This window comes from Argopecten irradians, chromosome 6 (assembly GCF_041381155.1).
Source record: "Argopecten irradians isolate NY chromosome 6, Ai_NY, whole genome shotgun sequence".
In the NCBI taxonomy this organism is placed as follows: Eukaryota; Metazoa; Mollusca; class Bivalvia; order Pectinida; family Pectinidae; genus Argopecten; species Argopecten irradians.
The window spans coordinates 19,546,766-19,566,027 of NC_091139.1; the positions used below are offsets into that span (position 1 = coordinate 19,546,766).

The window sequence follows — 19,262 nt, forward strand, 5'->3', positions numbered from 1 at the left end:
AACTATTTTGTCTTTCTAACACTCGTCACTAGTGAATTACAATAGTACATGTTATAGCACTTTTTTGTCTCTTTTTAACACTCGTCACTTTGTAAATAGAACATTGCATTTATGGCTATTAACTAGTTTTGTCTTTCAAAGTAAAAGTTATTCGTCACTTAGTGAATTCAAGCTTTGTACTTATGTGTTTTGTAATTGGTATGGAACTTATTTTGGCGTTTCTTTTCGACTAACTAGCCATTATTTAAAAACTTGTTACTAAAGTATTTTGTGCGCAAACTTATTCATTTCTTAAGTAGATCATTGCTATTATTTTTTAAGAAAACTATCATAAAAATGGGATATAAAGAAGTGTGATTTGTGTAGGGCGATACGGTTTTAGCAATGTAAAGAGAGCGGGTATGGTTCAGTGAGCTAGCACTGTAGACGTCAGTGGGGGTATGATCCAGTGAGCTGGCACTGAATTCAGTGAGGTATAGCTCAGTGAGCTAACAGTGTAAAGTCAGTGAGGGTATGGTTCAGTCGGCGGGAGTATGGTTAAGTGAGCTAGCAGAGTAAAATCAGCGGGGTATGGTTCAGTGAGCTAGCATTGTAGACTTCGGTGGGGGTATGGTTCAGTGAGCTGGCACTGTAGACGTCGGTGGGGGAATGATTCAGTGAGCTGGCACTGTAGACGTCGGTGGGGGAATGATTCAGTGAGCTGGCACTGTAGATGTCGGTGGGGTATGATTAAGTGAGTTAGCACTGTAGACGTCGGTGGGGGTATGGTTCAGTGAGCTGGCACTGTAGACGTCGGTTGAGGAATGATTCAGGGAGGTGGCATTGTAGACGTCGGTGGGGGTATTACCAAGTGAGCTGGCACTGAATTAAGTGGGGTATGGCTCAGTGAGCTAACAGTGTAAAGTCAGTGAGTGTATGGTTCAGTCGGCGGGAGTATGGTTAAGTGAGCTAGCAGAGTAAAATCAGCGAAGTTATAGTTCAGTGAGCTATCACTGTGAAGTCGGCAAGGGTATACATGGATCTAACACTGTGAAGTCAGCGAGGGTATGGATGTTCAGTGAGCTAGCACCCTAAAGTTGGCGGAGGTATGGTTCAGTGAGCTAGCACCCTAAAGTTGGCGGGGGTATGGTTCAGTGAGCTAGCACTGTAAAGTTGGCGGGGGTATGATTCAGTGAGCTAGCACTGTAAAGTTGGCGGATGTATGGTTCAGTGAGCTAGCATTGTAAAGTCGGAGGGGTATGATTCAGTGAGCTAGCATTGTAAAGTCGGCGGAGGTATGATTCAGTGAGCTAGCACTGTAAAGTCGGCGGGGTATGGTTCAGTAAGCTAGCACTGTAAAGTTGGCGGAGGTATGGTTCAGTGAGCATGTAGCATTGTAAAGTCGGCGGAGGTATGATTCAGTGAGCTAGCATTGTAAAGTCGGCGGGGGTATGATTCAGTGAGCTAGCATTGTAAAGTCGGCGGAGGTATGATTCAGTGAGCTAGCACTGTAAAGTCGGAGGGGTATGATTCAGTGAGCTAGCATTGTAAAGTCGGCGGAGGTATGATTCAGTGAGCTAGCACTGTAAAGTCGGAGGAGGTATGATTCAGTGAGCTAGCATTGTAAAGTCGGCGGAGGTATGATTCAGTAAGCTAGCACTGTAAAGTCGGCGGGGTATGGTTCAGTAAGCTAGCACTGTAAAGTTGGCGGAGGTATGGTTCAGTGAGCTAGCACCCTAAAGTCGGCGGGGGTATGATTCAGTGAGCTAGCACTGTAAAGTCGGAGGAGGTATGATTCAGTGAGCTAGCACTGTAAAGTCGGCGGAGGTATGATTCAGTGAGCTAGCACTGTAAAGTTGGCGGAGGTATGATTCAGTGAGCTAGCACTGTAAAGTCGGAGGGGTAATGAAGCTACAATGTATATTAGAAGGCTCTTGTTCATAGGGTATATGTTAATACAACCTATGTGTACTACTATAAAGTAGCGGCCCTTTTTTATCTAAATTATCTATCTTGTATAGGGGGTCTCACTTGGATTTGTGAGAGAGTTGTGTTCTTAATCAAATTAGAACACAGTTTTAAACTAAAATTAAGATATTGTTTCTTCTGATGTTTACTAGAGGTCAAATGAAGGAGTCAAAGAATCACTGTTGATACATCAACATCTGCTATCATCAGAACAGTTTAAATCCAGTTAAATAATGTCTATTTACTGACCCTTTGGGATATCATATGCATATGTTTAAGAATTTCATGGAAAGTTTTAACAACACATATGTAGTCTATAACCTGCATATATTGTCAGTATCCTATAAATGCAATAACTGCAAGTAACATGATGCTACCCAAGTTGGAACACTAAAGATAATTCTGAAAATGTTCTACATAGTGTAATTGGACCAGGATTTCTTTCCTACTAATTTACAAATAAAAACCTCCATTTTTCATTTCTTTTTTTTTTAGGGTTGACGCATGTCATTCCCTAATTATTTTTTACAAATTCATTATTTCAAATCTAAATCAAGACATTAGGCAATAGGGATGAAAAGAGCACGATTCAGTAACTATTTACTATCAACTTAATGTTTGTTTGGGAAAGTTATTTGCATTGCAAAATAATTTTTTTTTCAAATGTCTTAAAAGTGTTTGAATTTGGGTAGTGTGACCTTAGATTGAAACCGGAGAAAAAGTATGTGAAAACCTACTATACAATAACATTATATTTCTCATTATACAGTGTCCAGTCTGTACAAGTTTTGTGTTAAAAGTTTTCTTAAAATAAAACATAAAAAAAAAATGGTACTGTGTACATTTATTTTTATTAAATTAATACATATTAAAGATTATCACAGATTTCACATGATTTTACAGCACTGTCACATAAAGTTTGTGATCAACTGTAAATACTAAGTAAATATTTACACAATTTACAAAAAAAAAAAATACTGTACACACTGGGAAACGAATCTGAAAATATGTTTTCCGCATCCAAATAAGGGTCCTAACATTTCACTTAAAAAGTGTTTGGAAAAAGTCACAGCCAGTTTAAATCTATAGACAACGTAATTGATAACTTTCAGATTCAAAAAGGACACTACAACAGGTAAGATTTATCTTCATAATTGTTTTATGATAAGAACAGAAATTCTGGTGTAAAATTATATAAAAAGATTTTCTGACGAATTGTGACAGAAAATCTCTATATATATGAATTATCACAGTCACAATGGAGTCTGTCATTTGAAAAAATTATCATAAATATTCAAATACATCCGGAATTCTCTCAGAGAATTACAGTATTTGGCAGAGATAATGAAGATAAAGATAAGGAGAAGATAGTGTACCGTTTCAGTACAACAACAATTCTAAATATATTAACAATAGCTATCCAGCAGATTTATGTAAACAAAGATATACTTTAAAAAAAATCTGTTTGTTATGCTATTTGTATATATGTAGAAAAACAATATCTATAGATATTTTTTTCATTTTTTCCCCCAAATGTTTTTTTGAAAGACTGATTTTCAAAAGGCAATAAATGCCTTAAAATCAGTAACATGATAAGCACAAAAATTAATGAACATGAAAATAAGATATTCAGCAGGATTTTTTCACAATTCACATTTCAACAGAAAATTAGATTTCTACCAGATGGTCAATTTGACAAATATGAAACACAGATTTCGAGAATATGTGAATGTTCTACGCAAGGCTAACTTTCAGATCTTTTCCAATCAGTGTCCTGTGCAGCCTTTAGTAAGATCATAGAATTCTCATGATATTAACACTAGAGTCAAACGTTTGTGTGATCATGCCACTAGCTGTACAGGTGGCAGACGATGAGATGATGGAGGTCGAGAGCCCAAATCTAGGTCGGATATCTCGGAACGTAAACGCTTGATTTCCACCTGCTGCATTTCAATAATTTTCCTTTTCTCCTCCATGTCCTTTTCCATAAGAGCACTTGGTCCTTTAGCTGTGATGGCAGCAATGGCTGCGGTGTCGTTTTTGTTCTTCTTGCTGTGGAGTCCCATGGCTGCCTCAAGATCGTGGATTTGTGTCCTAGCTATCTTCAGCTCACGACGAAGGTCATTAATCTCCTTGATCAGAGACACATTTTCCTGAAAAACAAAAATATTTTATGCATAAATATTTCTATCATAAAAGCTTAATTGAGAAAAATATTTATAGATATTTCTTTCATACAAGTTTAACTAAAAATTCTTCAGATGTATATAATTTGTTTTTTTAAGTTTTTTGAGAAGTTCTGCTCGATTTGATTGGATAAAAATCCTATTAACAGCCAGGGTCAATTAAGGACATGCTAGGTTTAGGAGCTGAAGGAAAACCATAGTTCCCAGAGAAAAAACACCAACCAGCAATCAGTGCCTGGCTACTGCACCACATGGGATTCAAACTTTTGACCCAGAGGTGAAAAGTTGAGGTAATATGTTGGTCCACTTAGCCATCGCGGCCCTTATAAGAGAAATTAGATGATATTATGACCTACCTGCATGATTCTAACATTGTCTGCTCGGTGGATTTCTGAATCCTTCGAAAGCTTTTTACGGAGAGATGCGACAGATCGTTCCAGATGTTCTCGCTGTCTGCTGTACTCTTTCTGTATGTCAGCATCCACACTGGCAGATTCCGTCTGTAGTTAAAAAAAATATGGTTAGGTTTTATTGATTGAGTTTTATTTGAAATTCATGCTTCTTTTGCCATTTTGCAATATTGAGAGATCTTAGAACAATGAATTCATGTATAACCTAAAATATCAAGAATACAAATGTATCGTTTATCTTTTTTCAAGAGTAATTATTCTCTTCTATCTTAATTAATCACTGTATCATGATCCTAGAATACAAGCAAATTTAATTTTTGGACAACTTTAACTTTTAGATAACTTTAAAACAGAGATAACCATTAGTGTGCGTGTTTACTAACCACATCTTCCTGAACATGTTTAGAATACAGCGCCTTAATGCTCTCCTTCAACATCTTAGGATCCTGTATATAGCCTACACAGTTGTGTAGATCTGTCTTAAATCTCTTCACTACCGCCTCGACGTCACGCACCTATACAAAACAAATCAATTAGCATATTAAAATTATTTTCATTTGGTTGAATCCAAAAATACGTATACAATGAAAAAGTAAAACTTTAAGACTTAGCATAAGAATCCAAGCTTAGTAGTACAAAAAATTAAAATGAAATATTAAATATTTAAAAAAAAATTATCAACAAACACTTTGCATTTCAATATATAATATTTAAAACCTCTGAGAAAAGCTCTTGATGATGCTCTTTGAGTGTGACCTTGACATTGTGTATTGAGGGTCAGTATGATGACCTTTGACCTACCTTCTGTCTTTCCTGGTGCATTTCCTTGTCTGTGGCTCGTAGTTTCTGTGTGAGCTCCTTTATACTGAGTTCCAGTTGTGTGTTCTGTTTGTGGAACCTCTCGAGCTCGCTCTCCATCTGTAACCATGGAAACCAGGTAATTACATATACAGGTGTAATTATAGCTTCTAGAAAGCTCAAACTCCAAAATGTGAATCCAAAATATAGAAAAGTCTGCATTAAAGACTTGAATACCATAATCTCCTTATGAAATAGGAACAGGATAAATGAAGATAATAATGTATGCTCTACAATTGTGATTTTTACCTCTTGAATCTGATCCTTCATCCTCTTGATATCATTCTCCCTTGGCTCAATCTGTTTCTTGAGTTCCTTGATCTTATAGTCAAGCACAAACTTGAATTTCTCTAATTCCTGGTTCTTCTTCTTCAAGTCGTAGATTCTCTTTTCCTGTAACAGAAAGTATGAAACTAATTTTAAAATTTTCTATAGTTCCCACGAGTATATGGTAAACCCTTACATTTCATCTTGTTTTTTTAATCCCTTTAAAGAGAGAAAATTTGATCATTTTAAAATTCTTGCTGGAATTGATACTTTTCATCCTGTTTAGAGCATTTCTTCTTTATTAATATGATCAAAGTGATGAATTTGAAACAAAAATTTGGCTGAATAAACTAGTTCTCTGCACTCTTGCGAGATTTCCTTATACAGTTCAATTTACAAAACTACCAGCCCTCCCAAAACATTCAGTTATCATTCTGACCTTATCCTGAATAGTATCGTCTCTTTCTTGGATCTCCTTCTTAAGACCCATAATGTCCTTCTCCATATTTCGGATCACATTAGTCTGTTTTTGTGTCTCAGCTTGGAATTTCTTAATTTCTTCCTTGTGATCATCAATTTCTCGCTGTAGACTTGTAAACTACAAATAAACAACAGTAACATTAGATTATCATTCTCTATCCACAACTTTATCTGTATGTAAATAAACAACAATAACTTAAGATTACTTTCTGTCAGTATTGAAAACTTCACTTTCAAAATCCTGTCATTCTGTTTAACGTCTTTCTTGTTTGAATTTCCATTTTGTACTGAAATCATGTACATTGATGACTACAGTAAAAGACTTCAAGTCTACTCTCTCTAAAATGTTATGCGTTAAAGTTTTGAAGCTATAACCTATTTACCTCATTTATTTTTATACTTTTTATGAATATAATTTTCATTTTCTATCATAAATCAGCAAGCTTTACCTTTTTCTTCATAATGCCACTTTCCCCTCTAAGTTTGATGTTGTCCTCCTTTTCAGCACGAAGCCTGATCTCGTAGTTATTTTTGATGTCGAGGATTTCCCGATCGGCATCTTCCTCGATCTGTTTCTTTGTCTCTTCGTATTCCTTCAGCGACTGTCTTGCTTCATCATGAGCCTGTATTATTCAGATAATGCAATTTCAAAATTTTAATGAAAAGATTTATGTACCTTCATTCAACATATTAAACTTCTGGGGATTCATTAATGCCTTTTCAGAAAGTGAGCATCAAATGCAGCTTTTCAAATGTGTTGGTCAGCTTTGAAGGAAAATATTGCGGACTATTTACATTATTGAGATCTTGATATAAAAAACAGAATCCAGCTAAAAAAATTATTAAGGTGCAATTATCAAACGGATATGTTTTCTACCGATACAAATCTGATTAGATATTTTCTCACCTTACAAAATGATATTCCTACAAGAAAGTTACCGCTTTTCAGAATTGAGTCAAGAAGAGCTAAATATTTCTGGATTTAATTAATCAACGAGCCATATCATACAGTACCTGTTCCAGTTGAGTGGTTTTCTCTTGAAGTTTTGTCTCGTAATACTCTGTCAATTCTTCCATTGCTCTCATTTTACTTTCTTCTTTCTCTTGCAGCAGACGATCATATTCCTCCTGCATCTTCATTGTTTTGCTCTGTTGTTCCTGGAATTTCTCATATTCCAACATCAACTTCTGGTTATTGGCAGATTCTGAAAATCAAACAATTGGAAGATGAAAACAAAGTTGCTATCAATCAGTTTTTTAACAGACCAACTTATTGTCATATTTTAGTGAAGTCTTTTGTTTCATGAAAGATCAATAAATGGTAAAAAAAAAACCTCCTTGCATAGATAAGTTCTGAAAGTCATTATCAGTTAGTTTGAATTATTGTGGATAGTTTACTATTGTTATATCAACCGTCTGAGATCAGCAACCCTTCTTTACTAGATGTAATGACATTACAATTGGATGCTGGCTTCAGGGTAGATAACTCGTGTTACAAATAACAAAAACCAAGGAGTCATGATTCCAACAAATTTGTCTTACCGAGATCCTGGAGTTCCTTAGTATGTTTGTCCATTACTTCCCTCATTTCTTCCTCATGTTTGGCCTCCTCTTTATCTTTATCTGTCTTCAGGACCTGTTAGAATTCAAATAGGATAATTGAGATAATTAGCTTTTGAAAAAATATGCATAGAGAAAAAAAAGAACCAGGTGGTACTAAAGATTTAGGATAACTAATAAACTTTCCAAGAATAAGATATTTTAAAATCATCATAGTTTTAACATTTATAAACCGCAGTGACAGATATAATAAATTTACCTGATTTTTGGTTTTTAAGGCCTCCATTTCCTGAATAAACTTTTCTGTGAGTTCCTTGATCTTTTCGTTGTAGTTCATATCCTTCAAACGGAGCTGATAATCGTTCTCGAGTTTCAGTTCATCATTTCTTGTCTTCAGATCACTCATCATGGTGTTCTATAAATAAAAAGACAGAATGTTTAAGCTTTATCTTAAATGAACTTTTTGATAATAAAGCTAATTCTTTTTGCTTCTAAATTTTTTTCTATTATTGTAATAGACAAATCCACCAAAAAACACTGTATGACATAAAATGCTAAAATGGATGAATGTATAAAAAGGGAAAGAAATACAAACTTTTTTGTCTCCTATCTTTATTATGGACTCACCAGCATTTTTCTTAAATACATAATATGGTTCTGAAAATATTTTCTTGATTATGATTTTCGATACATTCACACTATATTATCCACATCTGACGTTACCTTTTCTTCCAAATCACTTTTAGTGATGAGGATCTCCTCTGCCCAGCCCACTTCCTTGTCTCTCTTCAGACCACGCCCTTCCTTATCCTGGATCTTCCACAGGATCACGGAAGCATCTTCGGACACTGTAACTAGGTACTGGTCGTCATAACTGATTTTCATCTGTAAGAAAACAATATAATGGGTTAAACTCAAGTCTAATAACAATTCATAAACTTCGGGTAATATATATAAATAAATCTGAAGATAACTGAGATAGTTGAATTCACTACCAGATAAAATCATTATTTTAATTTCAGTATCATTACTATTGTAGAATTTTCAAAATTACCACTATATTAATTTTGTAAATATGTAAGGAACCTTTTAGTGTAACTTTAAAGACAGACATCCAATGCTTAAAAGTAGTACAAATGAATTCTAATAACTCAGATAAAGAAACAAACTTCAAATTGAATTGTGAATTTGCGAATTATCATCTTTTTTGATTGTTGTTCTTTTACAGTAACAAGTGCATATATTACTACTTTGATTAAAATCAGTATTTTTAAATGTTTTAGGGATACACATCCTCAATATAACACTAATATTGTTACCTTGGTTATTTGGCTACCGTGACCAGAATGTTCTGTCCATTCTCCTGGTGGGTTAAGAGGAAACTTCATCGACCAAAGTGTTCCTTTCACAGTACCAGCAAACAACATCCTCCCCGAATGGGACAATGCCACACTGCTCAACGTCATTTCTCCTGCTTCAATCTGACGTAGGATCTGCAAGTTTTCCATTAATAAAATTTTAATATCATTGAAAATCATATATTGATAAATCAAATTTTTGTAAACAAGATTTAAAAGTGAATCCTAGATATTAAATAAATGTGGGTTTTTTCCACATCAGTTTCATAATGAATATTATGAGTTAATAAAATAAATGTTGTCAATAAGGGCAAAATTAAATGATAATTTTCTTATGGGTATATTTTCAGTTCAATGTTGAATATGAAAATTTACCTGTGAGTCTGCAATCTCTTTCAAAGTCTTGTCAGAACCAACGGCAAATGTGGCTTTTCCGTCTGGTGTGACAGCCACTCCAGTATAGCCACAAGATTTGAGCACGCTCTCTCCAACCCTTTTCCCGGAGTAGGTTTCCCACTCATAAACGGCTCCATCCCCTCCACAGGACACCATCTTGCTGTCGTCAGAGCTCCACACAATCGACCTCACTTTACCGTTGTGACCTTTCAGGTTTGAGGTATTTTCGAATGTTGAAGTGGAGTAGATCTGGATCACATTGCTGTGTACTGCGGCAAACAAGTGGCCGCCATTGCTGAAGCCACACTGTAGACAAAGATTAACAGATGTCACACAAGACCATGGCTAATTTTCCAAATTTTCTTATATAAGTTAAAGTTATTCCTTTAAAAAAAAATTCATCAGAAATTATGACACTTCCTGTCACGTTTTTCAAGTAAATTCTAATTGTGTTGTCAAACACGGTTCAACATTACTGCTACTGGGATATTTCTTACTTCAATATTTGCTTATTGAAAAATAAAAACACAAAAAATCATTTTTCTAATCAATAAAACTTTGGGTACTCTGAAACAATTCTTGTTGCATTATACAGTAAGATATTTGAACAGCATGCCAATTATTTACCTCTCTACATCCCCTAATGGTGAATTCTTTAAATGTCCTGATGTCATCAATTAGAAGGTTCATCAAACGGAGTTTATCGCTGAAGCCAACAAGGATGTACAGACCAGAAGGATGCAGGGCAATACTGTAAGCTTCCTCGGCAAACTCCTTGTACAGCTCAAGGTTACTGCAAAGATAAAATTAAGGTTGTTTTAATTATTTAAAATGTGAAACAAGTTCTGTGTCAACTTACATTAGTTATGGCTTGTCTTTTCCAGGGAAAATACAAGGGATGATTCTTACTATTGGGGAGGTAGAGAAATCCAAAATGATCATGTAAGTAAATTCATACATTTTCATGTAAAAACTAGGAATCAAATTAAAGCCAGGTTGCAACAGAAAACAGTATCTGTGACTTTGTACTAAAGTATGGAATTTATATAAGGATTAAAAAGTAGATTTTTTTATATTATGAGTCAGTTGTGACCCAAGTAGCTAAAATGCTTTCTTATATTCGATGTCCTTGGTTTGAATTATTTCTCAATTTTACATGATCTAGTTGAATTAGTTCGTACCAGTTCTCATAATTCCAGATGCGGACTGATCTATCATGAGAGCTAGTTGCAATCAGAGGCTTTCTGATACAAACATCAAGTCCGGTGATTTGACCGTAATGGAACGACTGGGCTAGTACCTCAAAGTGAGCCTGATCACCCTCGCTCTGAAAAAAAGAGTCATATTGTATCAGAGATGCATTCTTATTTCAACACCAGCAAACAGTGTATTCAAATAGTACAAAATGTGGGAAATATTTTTGCTGTGAGAGAAATAAATTTCAATAAACTTATGTGAAATATGAATTTGAATATGTAAATCTATCACAGAGACTCTCCTGCAGCTTACCTTTCCTAGATCAGCACTTGGCAGTGTAAGGTAGTAGAGCTGACTAAGGTCTGTACTAGACACAAGGGTCTCCTCAGAAGGACTGACCGTCAGACATGTTATCAGCTGCTGCTGGGCTTTGGTCGGGTCGGCACTGTTGTTATCTGGTGGGATCTAAAGGAAAAATTATGTCAACAAATTTGTCATAAGTACATGTACAATTTAACATAAAAAAAAATTTTGATGTTATTCTCTATTTGCATATTACAGAGTTATCTGCCTTTTCAGGTAGGTATTGATTGTGACATCATGCCTATACATGCATAATGTCACACTTTTAAGATAATATGATGTGAGTTTCACAAAATAATGAAGAATCTTTGTTGGTATTAAAAATAATATATCAGCTTTCTAGAAGATTTTTTTGTAATAGATCATGAAATTTTTTATTTTCATTTTATTAACAGAAGTACAGTTTACCTTTATTTCTCTTGTTTTCTTGAAGAAGTCTTTGTCGTCTGTTTTCTCAAACAAATGCACGGTACCAGGACCACAGGAGCAAGCAAATCCCTTAGAGTAAGCAACAATGGCCGACACTTGTGGAATGACTGGGATAGTAGAAACATCCTCTCCTTCATGTGCCCGTCTAAATAGCAAAAGATAATCACATGTAAAATTAATAAATCTATTGACTCTGCCATGTGCTTTTTAATTGGTCTATATTATTATTATATACCTAAAACCTATTGGTATATATGAATTATGCAACTTTCTAAAATCTAATACCAATCACTTTTGTAGCTTTATCAATGTTATAGTTATATATATTGATAAATCAAATCAGAATGGATCAGTCTCTTGTAGATTAGATTAAATGTGATTGGGTCTCAGCTGTCTTGAAAAAGATGTACTCTTCTTTAATAATATTGTCACACTAAATCGAAACACCTTTCTTAAGCTCCAATGCTAGATTCATTCTTAAATCACTTACCCAGCTTCTCTTTGTTGAGCTCCAATATTAAATTCATTCTTCAATTCACCAGCTTCAAATAAGAGAAGTCGCCCAGTGTCTGTACCGACAATGATACGTTCCTCAGAAACCCAGGCGTGGCATAGGTAGTTTTGTGGTTCCATCTTTTGGAAGTTGAAAGTTTTAAGGTTTCCTTCACTGTAGCGGAAATGTTTGAAGATACCATTTCCGACAACACAAAGCTGAGTGTTGTCCTGAGGGTTGAAGCTGACCTGTGTACAAAGAGATGATAATCATTACAACAAAATGAAGATAATTGAAATTAAAAAAATTTCTATCTATTTTATCAGTATTTTCATTTAATTCTTCAAAGACATTTTACTTTAACTTGAAATAATTATCTTGCATGAAACGAAAAGGAAATTAAAAATTAGATCAAACTTTTGAATTTTGATTTGTCAATATCTTCACCTTAGAGAAAAAGTAAAAGGCATGCATAGCTGTAAAAGATTACATTGACAATATCTTGATAAAGATGTTTAACAAAGCGTCTGTATACCTGATATACTGGTGGATTGGTCTGGGGATTAGATGTTTTTGTGACTGCCATTACTTTTGATTTCTCCCATGTCCAATAAAGCAATGTATAATCAGGTTTTCCGCCTTGAGCAACCAAGTATTTGGAATCTGGTGAAAATGCCAAGCTGACAAATTCATTTGACTGAACATCTGGTGAGCTCAGAACCTTCCTTTTCCTCAGGCTATGAAGATCATAAATAGTAATTGTTGGTTTCTCTCCTTTCTCAGCAATTGCTACATATCTTCTGTTAGGACTGACAGCTAATGCTGTCATCCCTTCACTTTTATCTGTGCCAGGAATGAATTTCTGTGATTTTTGGTCAATATTGTATAGAATACAATTTGCCCCAGAGGGGTAAACAATGGTCTGTTCATCATGATAGCAAATGTTACCAGTCACACCTGGCTTGAGACCAAAGATGTGCTTGGCTTGTGCAATTGCTATTGACATGTTTGTTATTGTTCCTCACAACCTGAAAACACAAAAACGTTATTAGAAACAAGTCCATTGATATAATGCAGCTGATTATTTGAAGGTGGGTGCGATAGAATTTCTGAACTATCTCAAGTTAACTAAATATCTAATCATCCAGTATCAATGCCATTCAATGGGCAATATAATGGCAACAATTTTTCTCGTGGCTGTATAATGGGACTAATTCACATACCACGTGATACCCGATAACGATTGTGCGGGACTAATATCTCTTGTTAATCTCTCCACTGAAATGACGTTACCATCACCAATAGAAACAATAGTCCCGCTCAAACATTATCTGGTATCACATGGTACATGAATGAGTCCCATGGTAAAACTAAAAGTTATCAAAAGTACTCAGTGGCCTTATGTCGGATGCTTAATATAATTTGTAAATCGGGAAAAGTGTTATTTTAACAATATCAACAACAAAACAATTTATGAGAGCTCTCAGTATCTGTCACCAATAATATACACAAACTTCTAAGTAACCCTGACTAACCCACGACTTTGATAACAAGTAGATGATGAATATATATATATATATATAGCTAGAGCAGTGTCACAAATCCAAGACATACAATTTGAAAAAAAAAAAAAACAAGCGTGAATGGTGTGAGTTATGTGTGGTAGTAAATTAAAGGAAAGAACCTAAGATCTCCACATAGTAGATCCATAAATTACATAATAAACATGCCTTTCTTTATGACACATACGTAAAATGAATAGACTTACAGGATTGTCTACATATTTTGTATGTAGAATGTGCAATATGCATATGACTATGTAACTTTGGATTCCTTCTATTTTATTTTCCAGACGAGTGTCTGCTGATACATAATATTCAAATTATTCTTTTACATAGCCTACGTTTCATGTGGATAAATGATTGTATAATCTGTAACAGATTACTGATATACGTTAAAATTAGGAATGCCGGGACTGTCGTACTATGATGTCGTACACACACCATGTCAGGCAGGTGTGTGTACAACTGTGTACAGGAAAACTGATCATTCAGCCTCACAGGTAAAATCTAATACATGCGTTTGATGCAATATATGCATCTGATTATATCAGTTTTATTCGTGTGTCTAGATCGATTATCACAATAACAACATATCGAGATAAACAAAATTAGACGGCACGACGTTACGTTGTCACCAAACATAAACACATTAGGAATCAGGTGAAAAAAACACCGTTTGCATTCTCTAATGAAATTCTAGATGATCTACCGCATTCTAATTACATTACAAATGAAGCGATATTGATTCCTATTCTGTAAATTAGATTGCTTGCACATATACTTGCCTTAGTTGCTGGATTTTCACTAAAATCAAGGTATCATCGATACCTGTTGAAGTTGTTGAATGTGGTTGCTGTTGGATACAATGCGCGGGCAATTAGGATTTCCGTTTCCGGTTTTCGACATCAAAATCGCGCTCAGTTGAATGTTTGCGCTTAATTAAACTCATAGCCGTAATACTCAAACATTTCACATATTAAGATTCCGATGTGAATCGAAAACGAAACAAGACTGAGATAAGTATGCCGTGTCGAACAAACGGTATTTTTAGGTCCTTTCGTTTGTTTACGGTGGCAAGACTTAATCATACAAGCTCCTCATGTTCGATGTATACATCTTTTCTAAACAAATGCATGTCACCAAGAAATATCCTCCTATCAAACCAATGCGTGTTGGCCTACCAGTCAAGATGGCCAAAGTCAAATTTATTGTGTAAAGAAAATTTTCGTTATTGTGCTACATCTTGTGATAATAATTCAAGTGAACATATTCTCGGTGATTCCGTGTCTTTTATGACTACAACTGATTCACAAACTGCTTCAGAACTCCAACCTTCTATGTATGTGTATAAAAACTTCATATCACCAGATGAAGAACAACAATTATTCAACGAAATCGAGCCATATATGAAACGACTTCGGTATGAATACGACCATTGGGATGGTGTAAGTATAACAGTTCTGAAGTAGTTGAATTTAATCAATATTTGATTAAGTTATGACAAACATCAAGTGTCAGTGTATTGAAGTATGTGCACGACTGCATGTGCATTCAATGCAGGACAGTCTTGTAGTGCATTAATTTAATTTTATGGGTGATTCATATTATATGCAAGATTAATTTTATCTGTCATTCTTAAAATAATTTTACATTAAATGTCATTTAGCAGTTTTGTTACAAAGAGCTCAATAGATATATGTACTGTATTCGACCCAATAAGCGCTGAAGGGCGCTTATAGAATTGAAGGAAATAAGTGAGGGGGGAGCTTAATGAAAATGTAACAGGAGAGGAGAAAGTGTAGCGGCCAGAACGAACTTGGGACCCTTCGAACACGAGCCGAGTGCTCTACCGACTGAGCTACCTGGTCACCAATGATTGACCCAGTCCGATCCTGCTACACACCTCCATTCTTTCTCAAAGTCTTCACCCTTAAGACATACGAGACCCTTACACCATCACCAACAGTTATTTAGTTGGGGTCCAATTTTGTAACAGGAGAGGAGAAAATGTTGCGGCCAGACCAGGATTCGAACCTTTGACCCTCTGAACACTTGACGAGTGCTCTACTGACTGAGCTACATGGTCACCCATGATTGACCCAGTTTAATCCCACAACAGAAACAAATGGAAACCAACAATGTTTTAAGATTTTCAGTCTGTATTAAATTTGAAGTAAGTGAAATTGAAGCCTAAAAGGGGAGAGGCACTTATTGAGTCGAATACGGTACTTTTTCACTTTTTGGGTCAAATAAGGTACTTTGTGTTACCTCCTTTAGAATGAATGAGACATATCAATGTCTATTAAAGATTTTAACACAAAATGTCTTTGTTATGTAATTTATAAACTGTGATCATTTTCTTCCTTTGAGTATATATACATTACTAGTATAATTATTTACAGGCTATTCAAGGGTACAGAGAAACTGAGAGGAGAAAATGGACTAAGAAAAATGAAGCTGTTTTAAAGAGAGTTGGGGACCTAGCATTTCCCCCTGATGTACAGCCCTTGGCACACGTCCACATCCTAGATCTGAGCAAAGATGGACACATAAAACCACACATAGATGCTGTTAGAGTATGATTTCATTGCTTGTACTTTTTCCTTAACAGATAGTTTTATTTTTTCAAATTACAACATGCGAAATTTACATGTAAATATATTTATAATTAGAGAACACAGGGACATAAACAATAGTGATTTTTTTTTAAATACACAAATGTACTGAAATAAGAATTATCTTGTCTAATTCAAAACGCATGAAAGAATGCAAAGAAACCCTTTTGATTTGTTTTCCTTCAATAGTTTGTACTGACTGGTAGAAATAGACAGATTTTTTTTTGTATTTGATGAGTTATTGTTTGTTACACAAAATATTTAAGAACATCATTGGAGACTTAGGATTGATTGCACTATGTTACACTTGTCACCAATTCAGAATGACCATCAAAATAATTTAAATTTTGCAGGGTTTTCCAGTTATAAAGTCTATGATAGCAAGATTCCACTGTAGAAGTACATTACTTATTGCTAATAATTAAGTAAAAACTACACAGATCCATATTTTGGTTTATATTGTAGTTTTGTGGTAGCACGATAGCAGGGTTGTGTTTACTATCCCCTTGTGTGATGCGTCTTGTCCACGATAAAGATAAACAGCGATGGGCAGACATTCTTCTAGACAGAAGATCTCTCTACATAATGAAGTAAGAAAGAAGAAAAAAGTTAAATAAAGATTGTCTTAATAACAAACTATTTCACAGTTTCACTGGTAGCTGGCTTAATTGTCAGTCTGGAGACTAACAGGACAATTAAACAGACTCCAAAGTATTGATGCATTTTCAGCTTTTCCCCCTACACCAACAACTACAGTCTTTTTCATAAAGAAAAGGGGAAATGGGATTCCTGTGGGAGTAATTTGACCAGATCTGGTTTGGTGGAAAGTGAATTAATGTAGTACTTACACAGTATTCTCCCTTCTCCCTGAGGATATTGTCAATTGAGAAGTGTAAAGTATTATTAGCTGTTATAATAACGAGGTAAAAATAAGTTCCTCCATGCCCCCTTGTTCTTATATTGTATAATGCATAAACTTCCCATATACATTTATAGTACCTAGGAATTCTTTATATTACAAACTAATGTAAATAAAAGTTCATAAAGAATGTTTTGTTGTCTTACAGGGATGCTGCCAGATATGATTATACACATGAAGTGCTATCAAATGAGGAGTCTGTTTTCAATGGTCACCCTGTACCCAAGGATAGACGGATATCAGTGATAATGCGCAATGAACCTGTCGAATGAGTCTTTTAAATGTTAATATTTATTTTTAATAAAGCATTTCTTTGTTTTAATTTGTGTTTGTATCCTCTATCTAAAGCCGTGGCAAATGTCATTCAATGAAAGAAAGACATAAAACAGTGATTCTTCTGGCTCAACGATAACTGCAATATTGTAGCTCAAAAGACTTTTTGACAGATAGAAGTGTCGTGTTTAGAAGAGGTCATAAGGATGAGTCAAGTGAAAGATGCATATTACCATTTTGGCTTCAATTCAATGCTCACCCCTGTGAGGAAAACACTGGATTCTGTCTTCTGCTGATCAATGCTCACCCCTGTGAGGAAGACACTGGATTCTGTCTTCTGCTGATCAATGCTCACCCCTGTGCAGAAGACACTGGATTCTGTATTCTGGCTGAGACACATCATAGTATATAAAGTTCCTGCTTAGCACTCCGCACCAAGCATGAGGAGTGGGGCGACTGGCTAAGCTGTAGTCAGCTAGTACAAAATGATAATGATAGGGTGAAGTTTGTTTGCTCCGTGTCTTTGACGGGCATGCTTAAGTGAGAGCATTTTAAAAATGAACAATGGTACCACTCTAACAAAGAGGCCCAACACGACCGCATGTCCATCAAATTGTGTGTTCAATCTATCTCAATATTAGACTTGCATGAATAGAATATTGTAGGTGCTTTTTGAGGAAGAGTGGTTACACATTTCATTCGTCAACTTCATACAATTTGGGAACTCTACGCCAGACTTTCTGGAGATACTAGAATCTGTCCGCTCGTAAGTGATCGGAAGCCCTGGAGTATCGAGGATGTCTCAATATTGGACTTGCATGAATAGAATATTGTATCAAATGAACGTCGGTGCTTTTTGAGGAAGAGTGGTTACACATGTCATTCGTAAACTTCATACAATTTGGGAACTCTACGCCAGACTTTCTGGGAGATCACTAGAATAACACCCTCTGTGAAATAGGAAAACTTTTTAAAGTAAACTTGTCAAAATAAAAAATGAACACCTCTTGTCATATTTGTTGCCCGTTCCCTTTATCAGTGACCCGGATATACATTTTAAATATACCTGTATAATTCGTTTTAAAAACCTCGGTATCCTTCACCTATAAGCAAGGGTATATAGAATAGACACTGTTTAAAGTCAGTTTTTGTCGGTTTAATTGTTTGACTTTAATGTCGTATAACTCGTATTCCAGGCCAGGCAAGCTTTACAACCCAAATATAGGGTATACTTTTCTTAAAGATATCGGCTTTTATTAATTCACTGTATTGATACATTTTTCAAATATGTGATCAATTTGTCAAATATGGTTGGTATCCGACTTCTATTACCAATAATGACATGAACAGATGGAATGTCCATCTGTCCGTTTCTAAAATTTCTAACGGACAAAACTCGTTCTTCAAAACCTAAGTAGCTGACTGACGTTTAAAATTGTAAGGACAGTAACATATTGTTCTAAATAATGTCTTCAATGGGCTTTATTAAAACATGATGATAGATAAATTAAGTTTGTTAAATAAAGCTTAATCAACTTGGAAAAGAATATACTACACATCATACTACGCCTAGCTCATTATCAATACTTTTTGGCGGGATAAACTTCAATGGATATCTCTGCTGCAAAATAATTTTCTATCACGACGTTAACATACATGTACTGAGCGATTCGTGGCTAAATTTAAATTTTTACTTCATATTTATATTTTATGTGTTGATATAAAATGATTAAACATGGCAACAGAATCATACGCTCATAGAATCTAACATCATGCACTTTCTCTGAAAATTAATTTGGAACTACCAGAGATTTAATTAAATTATTCTATATATCTGGGAATTACAGTATAATTTCACCTGACGCCTGTGATTTCACTATTTTTAATATATTTTTTTGAAAAAAATCACGATAATATGTTCAGTAAAATGACACGAAAACCTATTTGAC

The 19,262-nt window shown here is 35.0% G+C and overlaps 2 protein-coding genes across 2 annotated transcripts; one reads left to right on the forward strand and one right to left on the reverse strand.

Moving 5' to 3' along the window:
* Window positions 1–2,779: 2,779 nt before the first annotated feature.
* Window positions 2,780–14,373, reverse strand: LOC138325252 (cilia- and flagella-associated protein 57-like). Its single transcript, XM_069270766.1, has 20 exons — window positions 14,292–14,373; window positions 12,480–12,972; window positions 11,942–12,192; window positions 11,431–11,596; window positions 10,972–11,124; window positions 10,644–10,789; window positions 10,090–10,255; window positions 9,442–9,768; window positions 9,028–9,201; window positions 8,432–8,593; window positions 7,968–8,123; window positions 7,691–7,784; window positions 7,163–7,353; window positions 6,598–6,771; window positions 6,108–6,266; window positions 5,651–5,794; window positions 5,345–5,461; window positions 4,927–5,058; window positions 4,490–4,633; window positions 2,780–4,100 (listed from the first exon to the last, which is right to left on the reverse strand). The coding sequence occupies exons 2-20, from the start codon at window positions 12,948–12,950 to the stop codon at window positions 3,789–3,791; spliced, it is 3,639 nt and encodes a 1,212-aa protein (XP_069126867.1). The 5' UTR covers window positions 12,951–12,972; window positions 14,292–14,373; the 3' UTR covers window positions 2,780–3,788.
* A 131-nt stretch (window positions 14,374–14,504) lies between these two features.
* Window positions 14,505–17,362, forward strand: LOC138325253 (alpha-ketoglutarate-dependent dioxygenase alkB homolog 7, mitochondrial-like). Its single transcript, XM_069270767.1, has 4 exons — window positions 14,505–14,951; window positions 15,909–16,082; window positions 16,587–16,711; window positions 17,189–17,362. The coding sequence occupies exons 1-4, from the start codon at window positions 14,529–14,531 to the stop codon at window positions 17,310–17,312; spliced, it is 846 nt and encodes a 281-aa protein (XP_069126868.1). The 5' UTR covers window positions 14,505–14,528; the 3' UTR covers window positions 17,313–17,362.
* Window positions 17,363–19,262: the final 1,900 nt, after the last annotated feature.